Source organism: Acromyrmex echinatior, chromosome 8 (genome assembly GCF_024713525.1).
Source record: "Acromyrmex echinatior isolate Ae372 chromosome 8, ASM2471352v2, whole genome shotgun sequence".
Lineage (NCBI taxonomy): Eukaryota > Metazoa > Arthropoda > Insecta > Hymenoptera > Formicidae > Acromyrmex > Acromyrmex echinatior.
Window position 1 is genome coordinate 4,344,590 of NC_141859.1, and position 22,744 is coordinate 4,367,333.

General features: G+C 35.2%; 3 protein-coding genes and 1 long non-coding RNA gene across 14 annotated transcripts in view; 3 read left to right on the plus strand and 1 right to left on the minus strand.

Moving 5' to 3' along the window:
* Window positions 1-13,140, plus strand: part of nocte (no circadian temperature entrainment) — a 17,865-nt gene extending 4,725 nt beyond the window's left edge. For 6 of the 11 annotated variants that reach the window (XM_087408420.1, XM_087408417.1, XM_087408423.1 and 3 more), the window contains 15 exons: window positions 1,601-1,681; window positions 1,765-2,069; window positions 2,149-2,647; window positions 2,729-3,430; window positions 3,746-4,206; window positions 4,302-5,870; window positions 6,183-8,084; window positions 8,677-8,871; window positions 8,958-9,266; window positions 9,427-9,612; window positions 9,683-9,815; window positions 10,016-10,354; window positions 10,528-10,673; window positions 11,316-11,583; window positions 11,666-13,140. In XM_087408420.1, coding sequence (XP_087264546.1) covers window positions 1,601-1,681; window positions 1,765-2,069; window positions 2,149-2,647; window positions 2,729-3,430; window positions 3,746-4,206; window positions 4,302-5,870; window positions 6,183-8,084; window positions 8,677-8,871; window positions 8,958-9,266; window positions 9,427-9,612; window positions 9,683-9,815; window positions 10,016-10,354; window positions 10,528-10,673; window positions 11,316-11,583; window positions 11,666-11,820 — 7,250 coding nt within the window. In that variant the 3' untranslated portion in view covers window positions 11,821-13,140. The remainder of the gene's footprint in view (window positions 1-1,600; window positions 1,682-1,764; window positions 2,070-2,148; window positions 2,648-2,728; window positions 3,431-3,745; window positions 4,207-4,301; window positions 5,871-6,182; window positions 8,085-8,676; window positions 8,872-8,957; window positions 9,267-9,426; window positions 9,613-9,682; window positions 9,816-10,015; window positions 10,355-10,527; window positions 10,674-11,315; window positions 11,584-11,665) is intronic. The other 5 variants (XM_087408421.1, XM_087408425.1, XM_087408427.1 and 2 more) reach the window with 5 other exon arrangements.
* A 2,095-nt stretch (window positions 13,141-15,235) lies between these two features.
* LOC147908691 (uncharacterized) lies at window positions 15,236-16,724 on the minus strand. The gene is made up of 2 exons (XR_015545842.1): window positions 16,586-16,724; window positions 15,236-16,442 (listed from the first exon to the last, which is right to left on the minus strand). It is a non-coding gene; the product is annotated as an uncharacterized LOC147908691 (long non-coding RNA).
* On the plus strand, window positions 16,435-20,144 carry LOC105144559 (protein-associating with the carboxyl-terminal domain of ezrin). Its single transcript, XM_011053532.2, has 5 exons — window positions 16,435-17,027; window positions 17,799-18,252; window positions 18,337-18,526; window positions 18,615-18,751; window positions 18,874-20,144. The coding sequence occupies exons 1-5, from the start codon at window positions 16,833-16,835 to the stop codon at window positions 19,809-19,811; spliced, it is 1,914 nt and encodes a 637-aa protein (XP_011051834.1). The 5' UTR covers window positions 16,435-16,832; the 3' UTR covers window positions 19,812-20,144.
* Window positions 20,145-20,616: 472 nt separating this feature from the next.
* Window positions 20,617-21,667, plus strand: LOC105144557 (GSK3-beta interaction protein). The gene has a single exon (XM_011053531.2). The coding sequence runs from the start codon at window positions 20,812-20,814 to the stop codon at window positions 21,166-21,168; it is 357 nt and encodes a 118-aa protein (XP_011051833.1). The 5' UTR covers window positions 20,617-20,811; the 3' UTR covers window positions 21,169-21,667.
* Window positions 21,668-22,744: the final 1,077 nt, after the last annotated feature.

Here is a 22,744-nt window from a genome sequence, read left to right on the forward strand (position 1 = left end):
AAAATTTGTTTAAAGGTTAAATATATTTTTAATCTCAACTGCAATTAATTATATGATATAATTTCTTAAAATTTGTACTCGGTAATGATATTTCCGAGTTGATATTATGATTAATGTGTCTGTTTATTAAATATAAACAAATTGTTACATAAATTTTATATTCATTGTAGGCACGATTATTCCTGTGTTATGTACTATTCCATGAAAAAAATTTGAAAATTATGTTTTGCATTAAGATGTGTGTATATATATATATATATATATATATATATAATTTTATACGAAGAACATATTTATATATTTAAAAAATAAAAATTTTGAGAAATCTCTTGATTTATTATCAAGATTCATGAATAATTTTCTTTGTGGAGTAGTCAATATATTTGACATTATCAGTAGTAAAGATTTATATTGATAAAAAATATTCATATATATATATATGTGTATGTATGTATGTATATATTCATATTGATTATGTTATAATTTAAGTAATAATGTAAAGGATTGACTTGACTCTAAATGTTGATCTGCATCATTATGTACGTTAAGTAGAAAATTAGATGATAGTACCACAGTATGTACCGAATCTCGCACATCATTTTTTACATTTTACTATTTTTGCAATCAAATTTAGAAAAACATGTATTTAGAATCGAGATTGGTACATAATGTTAAGAAACATGTACTCCTTGTTCTTTTAATTCAGTGAATCTTTCTTAATAGTTCGGGTTATTCAACTCCAATTTCTTCATATTTTTAAGAGTGCACCATGAAATGCATTATACTATGACATTCTGTTATGCAAAATATTCATATTACTTAATACTTCTCTTGTAAATAAGTTTATATGTGTTTATATGCAGAAAAAATAATTTAAACGTACATTTACACTATCCCAGACATCGTTAAATACGTATGATTGTAACAAGATTATTATAATTTAATAAGATTTGTATGAGAGAATGTATTTAACATAAAGCTAAAATTTGAAATTTTTTATTGTTTGATCGATCTTAAATACATTCATGATATAATATCATTCTATGTGTCACAGAATAATTATAAATTTCTAGTTATTTTGATATTACAATATATATAGCAAAGAAATATATAAATTTAAATATTTTGATTATTTTATAAGAAATGATATGTAGTATATAAAGCATAATATATAAAACAATTCTAATGACTATTTGTGTCTATATATATTGTAATTAAAAATTATATACTTTATATAATATAAGATGAAATTATATGTTTTATCAACTCATGTGATTTATTTTCATTTCAGAAGAAATTAGATATTAATTTATTTTTTGAATAATCTAGCACTTTATCTTCTGTGCTTTATTTGTATTATTCAGTTCTTTGTTATGTCACGATACTATCTCTATAAAGCATGTTGTTATATATACGTGGGAAAGTTTTATGCACAATTTATGAAATAATCACGTGTGAGCATGTATCTTGTTTATCTCACTTATCTCACTAAATATTTATCTTTTTTTTCGTTAGTTGGATATGTTTTGTACTAGAGACATCGGAATACAATGTATTATTTATTTATTTTTACTTCTAATATAATGAATAAATTATGTAGGTGGGGTACCGGGAAACCAACAGCCATCGAATCGAGAGTTAAATGCGCAATATGGTCCAGGGCCAAGTCTGCGTCCACAGAGTAAGTTTCCTTTACCTTAATTATTGTAAAATCGTCTGATTTAAAAGTATACAAATTACTCATTTACTACTGAATCTTTACAGCCGAAGGAAGTTGGATTCAAGGCGGAAGTCGTACGGCAAGTGGCGCAGTGCCAGTAACATCAGCTGGTCCCGGAAATGGGAATACTCCGGCGGGCCAGGGCCTCCCTTTAAATATACCTGTTTCAGGAGGACATACCCAGGAGGGACCCGGTGGAGGGCGGCAGAACTTGGGCCAATCGCCCAACATGGTCGCGGGCCCGGCAGGCCAGCATAATTCCGTAAATAATCAAGGTTCTGCGCCTTCTTCCGGTTCTCATCAGATTGGGCCAAACCTGCATCATTATCGGGGTCTTATCCCGCCATTTGTAAGTTCATTATCACAATTTTGAAAATCTTGTCTTTTTTTTAACTTGCATAACTAAATGTAATATGTGGTCTTTTTAGATGTATAGATCAAATTTTCCTGGTGGATTTTCTTCACAATTTTCATCCAATTCTGGATCTAACAGTCCCCGACCTAGATTTAATCATCCTTTGGATCGATTTCCACCTCCTCAACGTGAGCGTATGGGTGAGGAAGAAATTCTGACTAGACCCATCATTAAAGAAGAAGATCTTACTCGTATGGATGATATTTCCCGTGACGCAGGATGGGCTGCGCATGATGATATTGATTATAACCAAAAATTGGCCTTTAGCGACGATGAAGCTGAATCAGAACCATCGAAAAATGACGAGAAAAAAGATATCAAGGAGAAAAAGAGCGATGACAATGTTACAGAAGAAAAGGAGAAAGCTCGAGATAATCGAGATCCGAAAGAACTTCGTGATCCGCCGCATCGTCCTTGGACTCAACCTATGAATCGTGATTATCGTGGATCGAATGGCGCGAGTGGTGGCTATGCCAGTCAGTCACAATTGCATTCTGTACATGCTTTGAGAGGTAAGTATAATTAAAATATTAAAATAAAAAAAGTGTATTGATTTTAGTCATATTTAATACTTTTATCTTTATTATAAACAGGTGTTGAAGACGACGAGACATGGAATGAACGACGTAGAATCAAGGTTGAGGTAGCGTCTGTTGTCGAACGTGCGCGATTACGCAAAGAAGAAGAGGAGAAACGTTTCCAGGAATCGACGAAGCAAGCAGCAGCTAAGAAATTACAGGATTTGGAGCAAAAGCTGAAAGAAAAGCAAGCGAAGCATAAGGATGAGGAACGTGCGCAGTCTGGCGAGTCTAAAAGCTTGATCAGCATCCCGCCTGTACCTCTTCCTATACCCGAGTGGGAGAGGGAGAAAGAGAATAGAGAGCGAGAGAGTAGAGAACGGTCCCGCACTTCGTCCGAAGGGAAAGATGAGAAAATCATCGCATCTGTACGTGAATCTCGCGACAATCTAAGAGAAGGTAGAGATCAAGGATTGACAGACTTTCGTCAGAGCGATCGACAGAATTTCTTACGACAACAGGACACAGTGCGTAGCGAACGTGAAAGAGAACGTGATCGTGATCGTGATCAGAGAGACTCAAGAGATCGTGAGCAACCGGCGTTCTCTCGGCACTTTCAGAATAATTTACCGCCCAGATTTCAAAAGCAGCAGGCAGAGAGAAGCAGTGCAAATTTCAACCGAATTTCACCGAATGCAGAAAGACCTGCTTCCCAGTCTGTTCCATTTTCCCAACAATACGATCCCAGTAGATGGCTTCACAATTACAATTCATTGAGTAAGTTTTTATGGATCACTTTTGTAACTTAAAACTTAATTTCTTATATATATTTTAATGAAAATAATTATTAAAAATCTTTACTATTTTATTTTCATTTACAGCACGATGAAATAAAGTTAGTAGATGTAAAAATTCTTATAATTAGTGAATAAAAGTATAAAATGCGAATTCTTAACTTGGTTAAAATTGGATATAATAATCTTTAACATAATATTTCCGTACATTGTTTTAAGATTATTTAATCGTTATTTATTTTTTTTAAATAAAATTAAAAAGTCGTGCATTATAATTATTAAGTGAAACTTGTATTAGTAGATAGTGGTATGAAGCAACCCATGCCATCGCAACGTCGTAATAGAACCGATTCGGACGCTTCGGCACCATTGGATGATGAACGACCTCCGTCTCGAGATCATCGCGGTAGTGCACCACCGTCGAGAGACGATCGCTATCGACATTCTTCGCATCGGTCCTATGATAGCCGCAAGCCGGGTGGCTATTATGACGAATACAGCCGTAATTTCAGAGACTATGAGTACGATGACAGGCATCCTCGTGATTCTTGGGAACGCGAAAGACATTTTGATGATAAAGAACGAGATGCGAAGGAGAATCTGGACTCAAGGGATAATCGAGATACCCGCGACAGTCGTGATACTCGTGACACTCGAGACGGTCGCGATGTCAAAGATTCTCGTCCTACCAGTCGTGATGCTCGAGACGTAAGAGATGCGCGCGACAAAGATAAGAAGGATTACGATAATTATTCGAAGGTAAAAATATGAAACGAAATCAATTTTTATGACACAAATTTAATCAATACTTATATTAACTTGCTTATTTTATATACACATTTTTTATTGTATAGGATTCTTTCGATGAGCGAGAACGCGAACAAAGGGAACGCTCTGAGAACCCAGAGTGGCGTGAAGAACGCAACGTGGTACAAGACAGACAACTCGAAAGTCGTCGCGATGCACCGAAGGAAGAGCGTAATGAACGTCCGCAGAGACCGGACTCGCGTGACAGTCGCACCTCCAGAGAATCGAAAACGTCTTTGCGCGATGACGAACTACATAAATTACGGGATTGCAGTTCCTGGGTGAACGAAGTGTCAGATTACGAAGAGAAGAAACGAGATTTGTATCATGAAGAAACTAGAGAAAGGGAAAGAGATAGAAGGCAACCGCCAGGTCCAGTTACTAAAGAGAAGATCGAAGCAGACGAATTGAAGAATGAGAAACGCAGTTTGACTCAATTGAAGAGAGGTAGTTCTGATCTTCAAGAGAAGAAGGAACAGCCGAAAGAAATTTCCACTGAGACGAAAAAGGATACGGATGTGTGGAATAGGAAAACGGAACGTACTCCGGAAAGCAGACAGATCGAGAGGGGTGATAATTCGCCGAAGGCATGGGCTGACGCGATATCACCGACATTCGAGAAGGAAGAGGAGAAACTGACAGAAGCTGCTAAAGATGGCAAGGAGACCGATGAAATTAAACAGACCACATTGGATAAACCTGCTTTGGAAAAGAGGGAAGAAACTGTTACCGAGGATGCCAAAGAGCAAGCCAAGGACGAAAAGAGAGAAAAGAATACACGCAATAGAACGAGTAGCAGTGGCTCCAGTTCTAGAATTCGGGAATCTCGAGGTGGACGTCAGTGGGGAGGAACTTTCAGCGTTTATACTCGCGGTTGGCGTGGTCCAGAATCTAGAGGACGAAGAGGCGGACCACGACCTGCCGGTAAAGCTGGGATGTCTGCCAAAAGTGGTTCGTACGGACACACCGATTCTGAGAACAGCGCTGACGAGATATCCGGCTCCACCGAGTCTGGAAAAGAGGATAAGCGATCGGCTCGTTCTCCGAAACCGTCTCAGAAGGTTGAGAAGGAGGAACGCAATCGCGAGGTATCGAGACGGGACGACAAGCGAGGCACAGAGTATTCTCAGACACGCAGCGAGAAAAGAACGTATGACGGTAAGCCTAGTCACGAAGCTTTCGCACCGTCAGGCGAACCATCTCGACGAGGCAGAGGCGGTTTCCGTATTCGGAATACGGCCACGGGCAGTCGTATGGAAGGCTACGGACCGCCGTCCAGTAAGAGTCCGTTCTCATCGGAACGTAATGCGGACGAGAAACATCAGCAACAAACTGCCGGACGGCAAAATCCACCGACCCCAACCTCAGAGAAAGAGGCAGGTCTCTTACAATCTGCGCCAGTTGAGTCTACCGATGACAAGATAATCGCGAAGCAACAGGCACTTACAGCGGGTATCACAGGTAGACGTAATAAGTCTCCGAGTCAACAAGCCCAACAATCTGGTAACAAGCAAGAAGCGAATCACGCGAATCAAGTTACCAACGCCCCGTCTCAAAAAGCGCAAATGCGAAAGGAGGAATCACGTTCTAAGAGGACTCGTAGTGGAAGCAGGAGGGTACGTACATATAATTATATTTTATTTTCTTATGCTACACAAATATATATATATAGAGCGTTCTTTTGCTAATATATATTTTATATCTACATTCTTTATTAATTTCAAGAAATAAAAAATTTAAAAAACAAGACATTAGCAAATCAAAAGATTCGAGATTAATATTAAATACTTCATTATCATTCTTTTTGAAGTAAGTTCCAAAAGGAGTAATCATCTTATATTGTTTTATTCATAATCTTTTAATCAACCTCGTATAAAGGATTTGGAATCTCTTTTAATGATATAACACAATGCATTATCGTGTTTCAGGGAAGAGATAATCGCGAAGCTCGTTCGCGCGGTAGCAGTGGCACTGTATCGAAGCAGCCGCAGTCGGACGTAGGCAACGAAGATTGGGAAACCACTTCGGAGAATAGCGAGGAGCATATAGATGATCACAAAGAGTCTCGTAATAATCGTAACAAGCATTTCGGTGGACGATCCATTCAATCTGCGAGTCAAAATGCTATCGGCGCGAATGTGCATTCCCGTAGAAGCGAGCAATTGGCAAATGCTAGAGAGCAACGAGAGAAAAATCCCAAGTCTTCCAATCCGGCATCGCGAGCTCCAGGGGCGGAGAAGCGGAATTTGCAGAATGTCGGATTTAGCGCTCAGAAGAATCACGCTGATGGTATACCGCCTCTGATGCAAAATGCGCAAATACAGAATGGAGGAAGGTCTAGGAGTCAGAGTTCGACTAACAGTGGCGCGATTGCAAATAAACCAAATAACAAAGATAGTATGGTTAATCGTATAGATGAAATTAAGCTGAGTGATCCAAATTTGGTAAATCAGGCGCTGAACGATCTTAATAAGAAGTCTCAAACGAAAGATAAGAAGTTGGTGGATTCGGAAATTGAAACGAATAGTTGTACCGAGGACGCTACAAGTGTTGTAGCGGAAGATAAAGTGGATGCTGACGGTTTCCAAGAAGTGCGTTCGAAGAAGAACGTGAAAGAGTCCAGACATAATCAGAAGGAAGAAGTAAAGCCTGTAAAAAGAGACAAAGAGAAGGAGCGTGAACGTGATCGTTCAAAATCGAAGTCAAATGGATCGCAGCAAGTTCTGCAGCAGGTACAGAATATACCGCCTCTACTTAGCCAGAATATTCCGCAGCCAGCAAATATACCGCAGAAGCAGTACGACAATCGAAATTCTCGGAATCCAAGACTGGCGCCGCGATTCCAACGTCTAGTGAAGCAACAGCAACAGCAGTTGTGCGCAACTGATGCGAGCGATATGACAAAGTTGAATAGCTCTGGTAACAATTATACTAAAGACTCTTCTAATAGTCCTGCTCCTCCACCAACGGTCAATGCTTGGGACAAACCTTTCACAAGTCAATTGCGCTCGAATTCTCCATCTGCGGTTCCTACAGATATTCAGCTGATATCTTTAACAGCTCAAAATGATCACAGCCACGAAGGTAATGAGGCTAACTCTGGACACAGCAGTCAACGAAATTCACCGAGTGGTGAGAAGACGGGAAAGAATCTGAAGGAGCCTTTAACAGAAAAGAATGTATCCGATGTATCTTCACCTCCCGTACAGACTTTAATCTTCGAGAATACGAATTATTCAAAAACGACCAAGACGTCCGGACCTGCGGATCTGGCAGTAAAATCCAAGTTTTCGAACCATATCAAAACGCAACAGCGAGCCGAGAAACGTGCAGAAATAGAAGAAGAAGGAAATCAAGTCCAACAGCATCAGCAACCGGCTATCTCCGTTGCATTTTCCAATAAACCGAATGACTTGATCAAGGACAAGAATCAGGAACCCATTCAAATGTCTTTATCGTTCAATAAAAACGAAGATAATGCCGATATGAAATTGGACTTCAACTTTGAGTCTGAGCTTTCACAATTGGATGATAAGAGCAAGAGTTTGGGCATGGCACGTTCCATACACATGACTGGTGGCCAGAGCACGATATCGCCTTCGACTGCAGAACTCAATCTGAAAATCGCATCCGTGAAGAAAGTTTGGGAGAATGCACCACCGATGCCAACCGTGGTCGAACACGAAGATGGTACCAGTGTTGTCAGCAGTGCGACTAGCTTTCCGCAGGCATTTGAAAGCGGCGACGTCGACGACAGTTACAGCCCCCATCAACAATACAACCAGAGCAATATAAAAAATGAAATCACAACATCTACGAACGTATGCAAGGTGAGAAATCATTTCGCGAATATTTCTTTATACTGTCATGTTATTGTGCATGCAATCGAATTGTTATGTCATTAAAATTACTCAAATATTTTTTGTTTGGATTGTTATTGTTATTATTATTCATAATTATGTAATTACTTTTTAATATTTTTCTTTTTTGTGTTTGAAAAATTCTGTCTAGTAAGTGTGGTGAAAATGAGAGAGGTAAGTGGCTAACATCTTCGGCCAAAGGATATTCAGTCAGCCACTTGTCAATAATCAATATCGATTTAACAGAAATCATCTTTATTTTTATTCTTATCATTATCATTATGTCAGTGTTATTGTATTTACTGTAATATCATCATCCATTGTCATTATTATGCATTGCCATTATTATGACCTTTCTTGCTATTATTGATTACAAGGTATGTTACTATGATATAATAAACCTATTCATTTTCACCAGATTTTCAAAACAGATTTGAAAATGACTTTCATTTTGAAATTAATGCTTGTTGAGAATGTCCTGTTGACATGATGTGTATAACAACTAAATATTGAAACACAATGTCCCTTGTGGGAAGACGCTGACTCTTTGCCTGATGCGCAGCTGGTTCCCCCGCAGGTGAAGCCGCAGCAACAGTCTTCAGGGAGCAGTGGTACACAACCAGGATCTACCGTACCTGGACCAAGTCCAATTGGAGCTGGTCAAAGTCCCATTGGCCATCCTCCTGTTAGTCTCCAAGGTCCTTTAAGTCCACCTCCATTCAATTCTACAGGGCAGCCCTCGCATATTAACTATCAGGTGTGTTGCGTTCTTATTGTTTATTATTTCAAGAATTAATGCAAAAGATTGAATATTAAGAGGAACAATCTTCTTTTTGCCTTTAGGAATTCCCACAGTATCCTGGTTCACAGGCGGCACAATACGGTGGTATGTCGGCTATACCATCACCGCCAGCGGTATTATTCAACACAGGCTCAGGACAATTGCCAGCACAAGCGGGTGGTTTATACGGAGCATTTCAATTAGATCAAAGTCGATCACCGTTTACGCAGTACGCGCCATACGCTCCATCCCTTCAGAGCTCATTCAGCCAACAAAATGTGTATTTACAGCAACCACCACCGCCACCACCTCATGCGCCAAATGCTCCTACGCCAGAGATGTATCAAAACAATTTGTCCCAATACCGTCTTGTACGTAAATTTTAGTTGCTTTTTAATGCCTCTTACATAACGATATAAATCTCGAAACTATTTACAGTATATTGCAATGTAACAGTAATGTATGTTATTATTCTACACTAATACAGATATTTACAATGGGAATAGTTTAATTTTTAATTTCTTTCAATAGACCGCGGCAGCTGCTCCACCATTTGGACAGAATCAGCAACTCAGTAATAATCCCAATACGGTACTCATTAGTTCGTCATCAAATTCTCTAATGTCGGCGAGCGTCAAACCGTCATCTCAACCTATTGGAGCAATTGGAACTAAAGCTCCGCATTTCCAGACCCCGTCTGCTCCTCAACCCAATCAAGTATGATTTTATGTTATAAGTATTTTGATACTTATAAATCCAATAATTTATTGATTAAACCTTTTTTTAGTTGGCTTATATTCCATATGATCCAAATCAAGTGCTCGGCGTAAGTGGTAGTTACATGAGCAATTCGCAATTAGTGCAAAGACCTGGTCCAAATGTACAAGCATCTAACAGTTACTACAGTGCTACATCTGCCGGTAAATTTGATATATTGTATTATACAAGTATTATACAAGTCAATTTATAATACTATATTAAAAACACAGGCACACATTTTTTTAATTAATCTAATTTGTACTAATTATTATTAAAAATATATCTTACATAAAAAGAATCAATGTATAGTGGTATATGTGCATTTATGAGGTATTCTCAACATATTTTAATATATTTTCAGATGTGTTTCCTGGATCACAAACAGGCTTTTATCAATCTGGTGGTGCTACTCAACAAACTGGAACTCATTATGGTTTGCAAGGATTTAGTCAGCATAGCCAAAGTTTAGCAACAGGTAGTGCAACTCCTGTTGGTCTACAGAACTATGGCCCTAGTTTCTTATCTAGTTCAGGATTGCAAATAGCTGCGGCAGCTCAACAATTTCGCAATCCTACTGGTGGTTTACCAGGAAATGCAGCACCCACGTTTCTTAGTAAGCACCAACCACAGGAGCAACCCAGACAGTTAAAGAGCCCATCGGGAAATCAACAGGATGTGCTTGCATCAGTTTTTAGCTCAAGTAAGCTTGTTTTCAGTTTAAAAAATAATTGAAACAAATAAATAATTTGAACCGTGAAAAGCTTTATCTAAATTATGTGAATTATGATTTCTTTACAAATTTTATTATACAAAAATAGTTCATTAGTTTTATATCATTTATTAAATTACATTAATTTAATATTATAATTATAGCTTCCCAAATACCATCGCCTAAATCAAGAAATTGCAAACAACAATCTTCGTCGCAGCAACCACAGCCAAGTCCTACACAACATCATAAATATCAACAATATCAGGGCGTTAGTCAGTCTGCTCTGGTAAGCAGCTACAATAACTACGTATGTACCATTTATTCATTGAAGTTATCTCATTTAAATATTATGCATGTATTTTATCAAATTGAAAGCATACATAAAATTCTTATAATAGTTATATGTCAATACTATAAGAAAATCTAAATGATAAAAAAAAATGTTATATGATATATAACTTGTTAAAGATTTATTTCACTTAAAATAAATTAAGGAGATTTATCTAGATTTATCTTTCAAATTGAGATATAATTAAATATCTTATCTATATTCTTTTTTGTATGTGCAATTTTATACTAAACTGTATTAAAAAATATCTATTTTGATGTAAATTTATTTTCTTCTCTAAGGAATAAATAATAAATTAGACAAAAATATTATGCATCTTTTAATATCTCTGAAGAATAGCGTCTAATAGCTTTAGAAAGAAATAATTTTGTGCATTATAAATACGTGCATTGTAAAGTACCATTGAAAAAATAGAACAATATGATTGCAATACATATAATTAAGAATCTTTCTTTTGCTTTAGATAACATATACAAATTTTTATTATTAATAAAATTTATAATATACAATTAAAATGTAAAGGATACAAATTGATTATTTTCATCTAATTTACATGTAGATGAACAATAAAACAGTATAACTCTGTGTATTAATCTACAGGTTTTACAACAGAATGTACGTGGAATGGGTATGCCGCCTCGTGCTGGTATCCAACCGTCGCAACAGCGTTATCCACCTCCGATACAACGACCTCCAGTAGCGTTTGCACCCGGTCCAAACCCAAATAATCCTACGCAGCAGCAGCCTGCTTGTATGCCAACACAGCAGCAACAACAAGCTCAAATTAACCGTCACAGACCGAATTTACATCAGCAACAACAGCAGCAGCGTAACATGAAGATGCAGCAACAATATTATTCACCACAAGGTTTGTAAAATATTTATATGTTATATATGAGCAATTTATATGAGATTAAAATATAATTAATAACTATATCTGCTTTTCCTAGGAAACGTTAAAATGGATTCCAATGACAAATCTGACAACCACAATGACAAGATGAATGATGGTCCTTCTGGAACACAACCTGGGAGTAACAAACCCAATGTGAATCAACAAGATAGTGATAATAATAAGGAAGAAGTGAATCAACAAAACGAGTGAACGTGAATATTCGTGAGGGTGAACATACTTGCTCTTCCATTTTGTGGAAAACATCTTTCTTTAATTAAACCTTTGATATATCTCGTCGAAAAATAAGGGCAAAGACTAACGTGCTTTTCTATTTCTCACGGAAGAAAGCACGCCAGTGTCACAACAGAATTCGTTTATCTACGAAATCGTGCTTATATAATCGACTAGCAGTTAAATAGAGTAATTAAAAATCTGAGTTTTTCATGCTGTACCGAAAGAAAGAACTTCTAGAAAGGTAACATTGTCTGTACACACCTTTCCCGTTCTTTAGTTCTAACAGCATAAACTAACCGTCTTTGTGCAAGTCGAAAAGACGTTTATTAAGCATTTCCATTATTAAGTAATATCGAATATACATGAACATATTTAAGAATGGCGACAAGTTAATCAGCGCTGATTGATACTGTTATAAAAAGCTTGAAAAAAGTGACACATTTAAATTGTCGTGTAATGTTTAAATACTTGACTCAAGAAAAAATATGTGCCGTCGTTGAGTGGAATGTTAATCGAATTTAAATGCGAGCTGTTTAATGAAATGTTCTGTATCGTTAAGGAGTCATGTTCGTGAGGTTGTATCTGTGGGAAGTGAGACAAAGAAATCTACACGAACTTTATATATATACATTCATATATATGTATATCTCTCTGTACCCAGATCAGGATCAGCCTGCGGTAAACGATACTGCATGTCCTAGGACGCACGATGCACGTTTTCTTGATCACATCATGAAAGTCGAAAAGCGAGAAGAAGAGAGCGCAACCAAGAAAAGTTACAATTATTGCAATTTCGTATGTAGCACGTTCGAAAGGACTGAAACAAGCTGCGGTATAAAGTCGTCCGTTTATCCAAACAATAAGAAGCGGAATCACTTACCGATTAGGATGATATCTATGAGTCTGGTCTAAACATGACTATGTCGCCCATATGTATTGCGACAACGAGAAGCTCCATGTATATTGGTCATTTTGTCGATGACGCGAGGTCATGGTGAAACTTCGCGCGACGGAAATAGGAAACTGTTGTTTATAGGTATCGCGTAAATCATCATGATCTAGCTTCATTCGCGATGAGTTTCAATCATTAGGTATATAAGGTATTGCTTGTGAAGCGTGAAAAGTCATATCGAGCCTTTTCACGCTTAGAAAGATTATGTTGGATCAATCGAACCGCAATCTAAACTACTACTATCGCAACGTACGAAAAGGATTGTATATTCTCTGCTTTCGTTGCAGTTAAAGCTTTGTTATAAAGATAAAGCCCAATGAAAATAAATAGTAGTATTCACAGGAGTCTACCGTTGCCAGATTTATTCAGCAAAAATGTGGCTATGCCCATTATGCCTTGATTTTACGAACAAAGTCTAGGCACTGTTGATATACGATGTTAACTTTCAAAAAAAGCACGATATACTGCCAGTCGTACCGACGACCACTGTCTTTGAACTCTGAGAATTTTTCATGTCGTATTCGTGATGTCCATGTGAATAGTGAAGGAACATATATTAAAGAGGAAGAAACACTCTTAACATAGGCTTGTTAAAAATTTAACACTTCAATGAATTTAGAGAATATCGATTAGAGAGAGGATAAAGATTGCGATTACTCCCTTTCACCCTAAATATCTTTTCTCTGAAATATTAAGAACTTGAGAAAAGTTATTAAGAAACGAGTATAATGTAAATCGATATAATGGCGATACCACAGATTGCTTGAATTAGACATGAGGTTACAATTCCTTTCATGTTATAAAGAATTGAATCCTTGATCAAGTAGAGCGGGCAATGTAAACAATATTAAAAAAAAAGAAGGGAAGGGTGAAACTTCCTAGTGAAGTCTCAAAGAACCAGTAAATGCTTCTCATTTATGTTACTGCTTAATTCTCCAGTATTTGTATGGCATGTTATTGCAATGTATTCTTACTTATTATTTTTGTTGGCCAATGTGACCAATTAAACATTTATGTGTTTTTATGTAAATACATTGAAATTTTGCCGGTACAAACTTCTAATGTGTTTATATTATTAAAAGCACATTATAACATTAATGTTATAATAGATTGACCGGCTGTAGTAGTGCTGTATACGAATACTGAAGAATCGAGTTCTATCGTAAGCATCATTATCACGATGGCTATTACCACTTCGATCATTAGCATCATCAGCAGCAGGATCATTATTGTCAGCAGCATTGTAACAGTAGTGTAGGAGTAGAAGTAGCAGTGGTAATAGTTGGTGTTTGCAGTAAGCGCGATTGTAATAATGATAATTTTAATAATAGCTCTAATAATAATACTAATAATAAATTGCGATAATAGTAACAACAGTAATAACAGCAGTCGCAGTAATAATACTACAACGCTTTTTTATTTTTTATTTTGATAGAATTTTTTATGATTTTTATTATGTTCCTTTATCAGTATTCACCTTCTTTTTATGTAATATATTTTTATAATCTAAAAGAACAGATATCATTTTAACTATTACCATTGCTTTTACAACTTGCCACTGTTATTGCTATTATATAATTGTCTCAATTTATATTACTACTTATACTATTATTGTCGCTATTATCTTTTGTTGTACTATTATTATTGTTACATTACTCTTATCGTTACTACTTATTAATATATCTGTTATTATTATTATCACTATTACTATTGCTCTTGTTAGTACTATCACTTATTATTACTACGATTATTATTACATTTACAATTATTAATTGTATTATTAACTGTATACTATTAATATTACTATCACCTGCTACTACTACTGCTGCTGCTGCAATTACTACTATTACTGTTAGTACAATTGCTATTATTATTATTTTATATTATTTTAATTATTATTATTATTATTGCACGTGTACACTTGGTGGATAATGAAGGTGAGAGGAATAAGCTAAAAAGAGTAAGTAGATGGAAGAAGTTCGTTCAAATGTATGGATATGTCTCATAGGATATTCTCGATGAATTTTATTAAAAATATTAAAATTTGTTTAACGATTTCTATTATAGCTTAAATGCGAAGTGGATTTTGTTTATATCACAACATATAAATTCGAGCTGGTCTGTCGTATTACAACAAGTAGTCGTCTTACAATGATGCTAAAATACCTTTAATATTTTTTATCTACATATAAGGCCATATATTTTAATATATAAGGATGCGAGATTTTATTTATTTAGAGTGTCATTTTTGTCGGACTCATCGTATCTTTATATCGCTTTTCAGTGAGTGGAAAAAGTCAACAAATGATCTTCGTATATGATTGTTATTATTGATGGCAATATGTGAATTGTTGATATTTTTATTGTAAAGATAAAGTTTGCTATGTTTCTGATATTTAAGGTTTTAAGTATTAACGCATTGAAAGTAATACGACAGACCCGTTTACCCGTCGCAGGGCGCCTGTAATTATTATCTGTAGTTAGAAATATGACGAATATTACTTATACACCTACGAGCTAAAACGTGAAAATAAAATAGTAAACGGCAATTTGCTACTATTAATTTATACAGTTAATTAATACAACCCAACAGATAACTGTATAGACGAGGAAATTGAAAAAAGATATTTAATAATAAAAGGTATTGCAAAAGAGACGACAATGATTGAGGTAATATTTTTGTTTTATATATATACTTGTATATATATGAAGTGACAAGTATAATTTTCGTAGAAAGCCGAATCCAATCTGATTAATTGAATTAATTACAATTGATCTGATTTTAAGATATTTTCTTTTTGATAATTAAAAGATTTATGCAATTGCAATTTATGTGTTAATATTAATAAAAATAATTAATAACAAAATTAGACGACAGACATGGAAGGAAGATGCATCTCGAGTGGAGAAGACTTCGTATTCTTATATTAAAAGAATGACAATTGATTCAGTTACAGAAAACGTATTGATCTTGTGTTGATTAATATTTTATAATTAAACGATGCAATGTATTGCGATAATTGCAATTATTCATTCGGCATGCCAATCTCTTAATGCGACTACTTTATTCGTACGTTTTACAATGGCGATTTGATAAAAATTCGCGTAAAATTAAGTGTGTGTATATGTCAGTGTACTGTGCCGCTTTCATTCTCTCCTTATCATAGTTCATTGTTTTTTCATTGCAATTTTCACTGTTGGTATAGTAGCTTAACGAATGAGTTAACAATTAAATATTTCGCATAAAGGGATAATCGATTTTTTCAGCGTGTGGTAGAAGTTCAAAATCACGGAGGACGCATCATCTTGGAAAAATGCAAATCAAAGGAAAAGAGTTCCAAATAATCTTCAATTAAACATGGATGTGTCGTTGATAATGCAAATAGAGATTTTATTTAAAATATATATTTAATATTATATATTTAAATAAAATAATATTTTTTTCTTTTGAGACAAGTAAACAGACTCGGGGAACGTAAATTTTATTGGGCAACACTATAAATTTGCTCATTTTTATAATTTTTACCAAGTTTTAAAGTATACAAATTAATTCCGAGATTCGAGATAGTAATCGATTGATCGCAGTAATTCCTTCGACTTAACCTAATGAAAGTGACACACTTGGCGCTTAGCACATAAGAGAGAACTGTGGGAAGAGAGAAAATAATATTTAATTCTGTGAAGAAGATTATCTAAATTAGAAAATATAAAAGTGATACAAGAATAATGGAATAATTTCTAGATGTTATATAACCTCAAAAAAGGATTGAAGGCGCATACAAAATTTACTTAAAAAAAAGGACGTCTTGATGTAAACGTAAGCTCGATGTCATCAGAGTCCAATTGGAATATTGGAATTTACCAAGTGGCGATTGGTGGCGATTTTATCATTCGCAGAATCGCACAGAGATTGTAAACTAAATGGAACTCGTAGCTCCTAGCCTCGTGTTCTCAATGTTCTCTGAATCGGGCGATTCGTTTCCGCATTCGATGTAGCTGACAGCTGTCGTGTCAGTATATATACGTCGATCGACTAATGGGGAACGAAAAGAGTGCTCTTCGCGGTCTTGAAATCGAAGACAAGGCCATTGAGGTGACGGACTACTGGATGCATTACGATGCTTACGTGCACGACTCAAGCCTGCAGAGACTCTCCATCTTCATCAGCGAACCATCCTTACACTTCGCAGCAACGTTTGGGAGACCGTCACCATTGGAGCGAGCGGCAAAGGTTGACATTTATTCTGATCTTTTCATTTTTAAATATTCCTTTAAGGCATATAAGATGTTTTCCAAAGGATATAGTTGACACAGAATGTTTTTCAGCAAGAATACAGTGTGACACAGTGAATCATTACATCCTTGTTTGTTAATATTGGGAAAGATAAAATGATTCATTGTATAGGTATTTTCCAGTAAGACAGATAACACAGTGTAACACAGTGAATTATATTCTTTAACATTGGCAAATAATAAAGTTGTAATAATTTGTGTTATACTGTTACTTTTACTGGAAAATACCTATAAGTCAAGGATGCTTTTCATTTGATGATATTACTCGACATAGAGTGCTTTCCAGCAAAAGACACAGATGACACAGTGTAACAAATCTTTATTGTTTGTTAATGTTTTGAAATGAGGCTGAAATGATTTACTATATTACACTGTGTCTTACTGAAAAACATTTATAAAATATTTTTTTGAACTATTCAATGGGACAGTAACAGCAGAAGCTTTTTAACAGGAAACACATATCAATACAGAAGTCCTTCTGTTTTTACTCAATATTCAAGAAGAGAAAAAGACAGAATGACTTTTTTGTTTATTTGTATTTCTTGCTGGAAAGCTCTCTTTATCTTGACAAGCCTCAAAATGAGAACACTTTGAAATTATGATTTTTTTTATACTATTCCTTTGTATACTATATTATGGATTATATAACATATACATGTACAGTGAAAATAAAATCATAAGAAATAAGTGAATTTAATGTATGTTTTAGAATTTTATGTTACATCGGCATCCCTGTATCTTGAAATATATTTCTTCCTGGAGCAAAGGTAGCAAATTCTTTCTCGCTACGGAAGAGGCTAGGCCATTGGTCCAAGTAATCGAAAAGCAGAATATACTGCAAATATGTATTGGTTTGCACAGTATCCTACGAGCCTTAATATTCCTGCATGAGACCGCACTGGCGTCACATAATAATGTGTGCAGTAGTTCTATTTACGTCACTTCAGAGGGATATTGGAAATTGGGTGGATTGGAATGCTTGTGTAAATTCGCAGATGCATCACCAACGTATTATCAACGAATAAAGAATTATAGATACGAGAAAGCGATATCGTCGAATGAAGATATAGCTGATTTAGTTAAAACTGCTAATCTCACTGCAATTGATTCGTACGCATTTGGAGTATTAGCAGAAGACATTTTGAAAAATTTAAAAGATACAGGTATATAAAATTCAAAAGTCATATCATAAATGTTATCTTTGTTAAAATGTGTGCTAAAATGTATTAAATTTCAACTGATTTCAGATGAAGCACCAAATTTGCTGGAATTTAATGAATTTTGTAAAAAGAATCTGCAAAATTCAGATGCATATTTGAGAAATAGATTATTGAACGTACTGCAGCATTCATTTTTCACTCACGAATTTATAAGGATACATGCATTTTTGGAGGAATTACCATTAAAAACTGATGTTGAAAGGGAAGAATTTTTCACGTAAGAATCTTCAGAGAAAATATGTTAATTTATTATATACATAATATGTACCATAAAAATCATATATAGAAAATTTGTAATTTTTTAGGAAATTAAGACAACAACTACAGATGTATCCCGAGGCTGTTGTTGCTGAGCAACTAGGCAGAGTGCTTCTTTCCAGGATAGTTTTGTTGGATAGCACTGCCCAAGTAAAGCTTTTACCTTTTATCTTTAAACCCAAAGGTTAGGATATATCTGTCGCATCTAACATGATCAGTTATCTTTACTATAAAATTATTTGATACATATTAAAATCTTTATTTCACGTAATAATAATCTAATAAAATGCTTAATATTTCTTACAGATGAGAAAAACGATTTGGGGACTAGTCTATTTACAATTCCTACTTTTAAGATTATCTTAGTACCAAGACTTCTACAAATGTTTTGTATTCGAGATGTTTCTATTCGTCTGCTGCTGCTGTCCCATTTCAGTTCGTTCGTTCACATATTTGAAGCGGACGAATTGAAAAATCACATTCTTCCCGAATTACTCGTTGGAATAAAAGACACCAACGACGATCTCGTCTGCGCTACGTTAAGGGCATTGGCTGACATAGTGCCAATTTTGGGCGCGGCAGCAGTTATCGGTGGAAACCGGGGGAAATTATTTACGGATGGTCGGCCGAATAAGAAAATGATTCGCAACAAAAATCTCGATGATATTAGGAAAGCTTTAACGTTCACTCAAGATATGCCCGTCTTCGTGAATGTAGACGAGAACAATGTTCATTTAGCGGAAAGACCATCACCAGATGGTGGTGAGGATAAGAAGGAGAAGGAATTTTCATTTGCCGAGGAGGAATACACCTGGTCGGATTGGGAAACACAAGAACCAGTTGGGAATGATCATTGTGATGTAGAAGAAGCTCTCTCCAACAATGTGCAAGCGGAAATTCAAGGTTCTTGCGATACGGACTCATCCTCGCCCTTGTCTGACTTACCGTCGAGCTCTGAGAAGTCAAAGTATACAAAGAAACTAGTACTTAACGATATTACTGAGCTCGATATAAAGAATTCGAAGGTAATAAAATCTTCGAAGGAAGAATTCGACTTTTTCACCGATATGGAGCCTGTGATACAGAAGACGCAGATCTTACACGTCCCGGAAGTGCAATCGCCGAAGAGCATGTTCGACGTGAAGACGTCGGGTGCCACTTTGGAAGAACATGACGTTAATGGTTGGGGAGAAGACTTGAGTGACTTGAGTATAGATGATACATATGAACTGGCGAAACAGTGAGCGCGATAAAAAGAAAAACTATTTGAATAAAAAAGCAAACGAGCTTGTACGACAAATGATATTCTCCTAATTGTATCCATTCTTATTAACGTCCAATATATGTGATTACAATACCATTATCCAAATAAGTATTTTTAATAAATATAAAATATATGAGATAGGCTAAAAATATACAATATATTTTTCGTGTAAGTTTTTTTTATTAAGTCATACAGAAATATTGTTTAGGGTATGCACATTTATCGAACAGACGTTCCACTGATTGATTCTATGAGAATATTTGTCGCAATTGTGGGTCTTTTTATGTAATTAATAGATACATATTGAAGAGTGTGTTTTATGCTTATTTCTGTCAATAGAAATTAACTTTAATTTCACTTTAATTTACTTTTTCTTTCTCTAGTTCTAGAAAATTAAAAAAAGATAAAATATGAATTAAAGTTAATTTACATTCGTAGAAATTATTAGGTATAGACTAGAACAGTAATTTACAATAAAAAAAAAAGCCATTAGTAGTAGTAAATCGGAAGTTAGAAGCTAGAAATTGATCAACCAAGATCGAATGTAAAAAGAATAATTAATCACCTATGGTTGATCAATTTCTAGCTTCTAATTTTTGATTTATTACTTTAATGATTTATTGTAAAAAGTTTTTTTAAAGAAAGCAGTTGTGACCTGTTAAGAATATCATGTTTATAACATACTCTTTTATATGCTTAAATCAATAGTAAGATCACGTAACTGACAATTCACCAATGACAATTCAGTGACTGAAATGTCATTGGTGAATTGTCAGTCACGTGATCTTTTTTCGCTTAATGAATGATAGCGATGAACGATATATGAAAAGGTACCTTTATACTCCGGAGTCGGACTTAGAATTTTGAAGTCCACCTATCCACCATGGACTGTTCGGATTTATTCAAATCGTTGATCGTTCACGATTAGACCCATTAGAGGGTTAGAGTGATTTCAGTCGTAGCTAGGAGGAATCTGCATAATGCGGGATGACGACGCAGATCGGGTGCTGGACGCGGAGCAGTGGCGGCTGGAAGCCCAGGCGGTAATCAATGACGTGAAAAAGCACGTGCAGGACCTAAGGGTGTCTGAACGGCTGACCAGCACAAACCAGATGATCTATTTGAACCTGATCACGCTGGAGGGTCTGCGGTTTTGCGTGGAACTATCGGCTGCCGGCTTCGCCATCATCGGCAATCGGCACGACGACACGTCGAACGCGAGAAACGAGCGTTTCGAGACACCGTACGGCCTCCTGAATTTCGTCAGTCCGCAGTACAGGAATTCCTTCGGGAACGCACTATTAGATAAACTGAAGGAATTGGGCAATAATCAATAGATCTCGAGAGATAACAGAAAAATAACAACATTATTGTTTTTAGATTGTTGTTAGGTTAAGAGTTAAGTTAGGTTAAGTGCGTTTGATCCTCCCAGTGAGTTCTATAATGTATTAGAGCACATTTCTTAATTTTTTTTCTTACGTCCAGAATTTTGGGTGCGTTTTTTCTATATTAAATTATAGAAAACTGTAGCTCGATAATTGAGAAGGAAGGCAAACAAATACTTGTCTTTTTTACTCTTTCCTGCAAACAGTATTAGTCAATCAACAATCTCTGACAAAGAAAACAGTGTAATCTTTTATTATCAGAGTGTCATTGTTTAGGAAATTGGGACACCCACACTCCTCAATGGTATGCTCTAATATATTATAGAATTCATTGAATCCTCCAGAGCTAATTAGAAATCTCTTTGTTAAAAATGTCAAATAATTGAATTTTCTTGATGTCACGTCTGCAAATTTGTAATATTCGTATTAAAGTTTATTTATTTAATATTCATTCTTTTTATGTAATTTTTAATCCTTTGAAATTAATTAGTGTCTTATGTAATTAAGGACCTCTTTCACTATCTTCAGTTAATTTATGCATTTTTATCAATGTAGATTAACTTCAATTTCGGTTCAATTTGCTTTTTTCATCTTTTTTTAATTCTTAGAACATAAAAAAAACAGAATTATAGCGACAGTTGTTTCACTCCTATTTTTAGATGTAGAATCTCGTTCTGTAAGAGATTCTATATTATGAAATGACAGAAGATTTATATTTTATTCTTGCACTATACTTGAATTCTTCTTCGTTTTCTTCAAATTTCAAACATATCTATTTCACTTTAAGTACAAAAAGTGTATATACTTAATTCAGCTATAAAAAACAGACCTATATATTTATAAAAAGAAAATGAGACTGGAGTTTTTGAAATGAAATTACAATGTTTGATTCACTGGAAAATTTGACTTTGCCACCTTTATCCAAACTTCAGAAATAACTCCTGGAACTTTATTTAGAGTTTTAATCTCTTCGCCCATTACGTTTTTTCCAATTTCATTTTCTTTTATTATGAATCAATTTATTATGATAAATTTATTATAAATTAATTTTATTAAAGTCAAGCTTTCAGTTGCGTATCACAGATTATAAAGTTTTTGCTTCATTCACATATTTATTCCAAATGTATATTTCCATGGTTTATTCTTAAATTTTACATTTTTTAATTATTTCTAGCAAATATATTTGCCGTATCCTTGCATTTTTATTCCGCATTCACAAGAATCTAAAAAGCTGCAAATACTTTCAGGACTGAATTTAAAGTCTTTAAATTTTTCGCGACGACGTTGATTCATCGTTCCCGAGTAGGACGTTCTCTTATCGACGTCTTCCGTGAAATGATTTTCTAACGCTTTCGATCTACTCAATGACTTCACAGACGCAAAATGACGTATACATCTTATCATATTGTGCGTTGTTCCAGCACAACTGCGACGCAACAGCTTTATTAATTAATTAAATTATTCTCGTGGGCGATGAGGAATTTTATTGAGAATTAAGCTAGAACAATTATGAAGCAATTCGATCGAC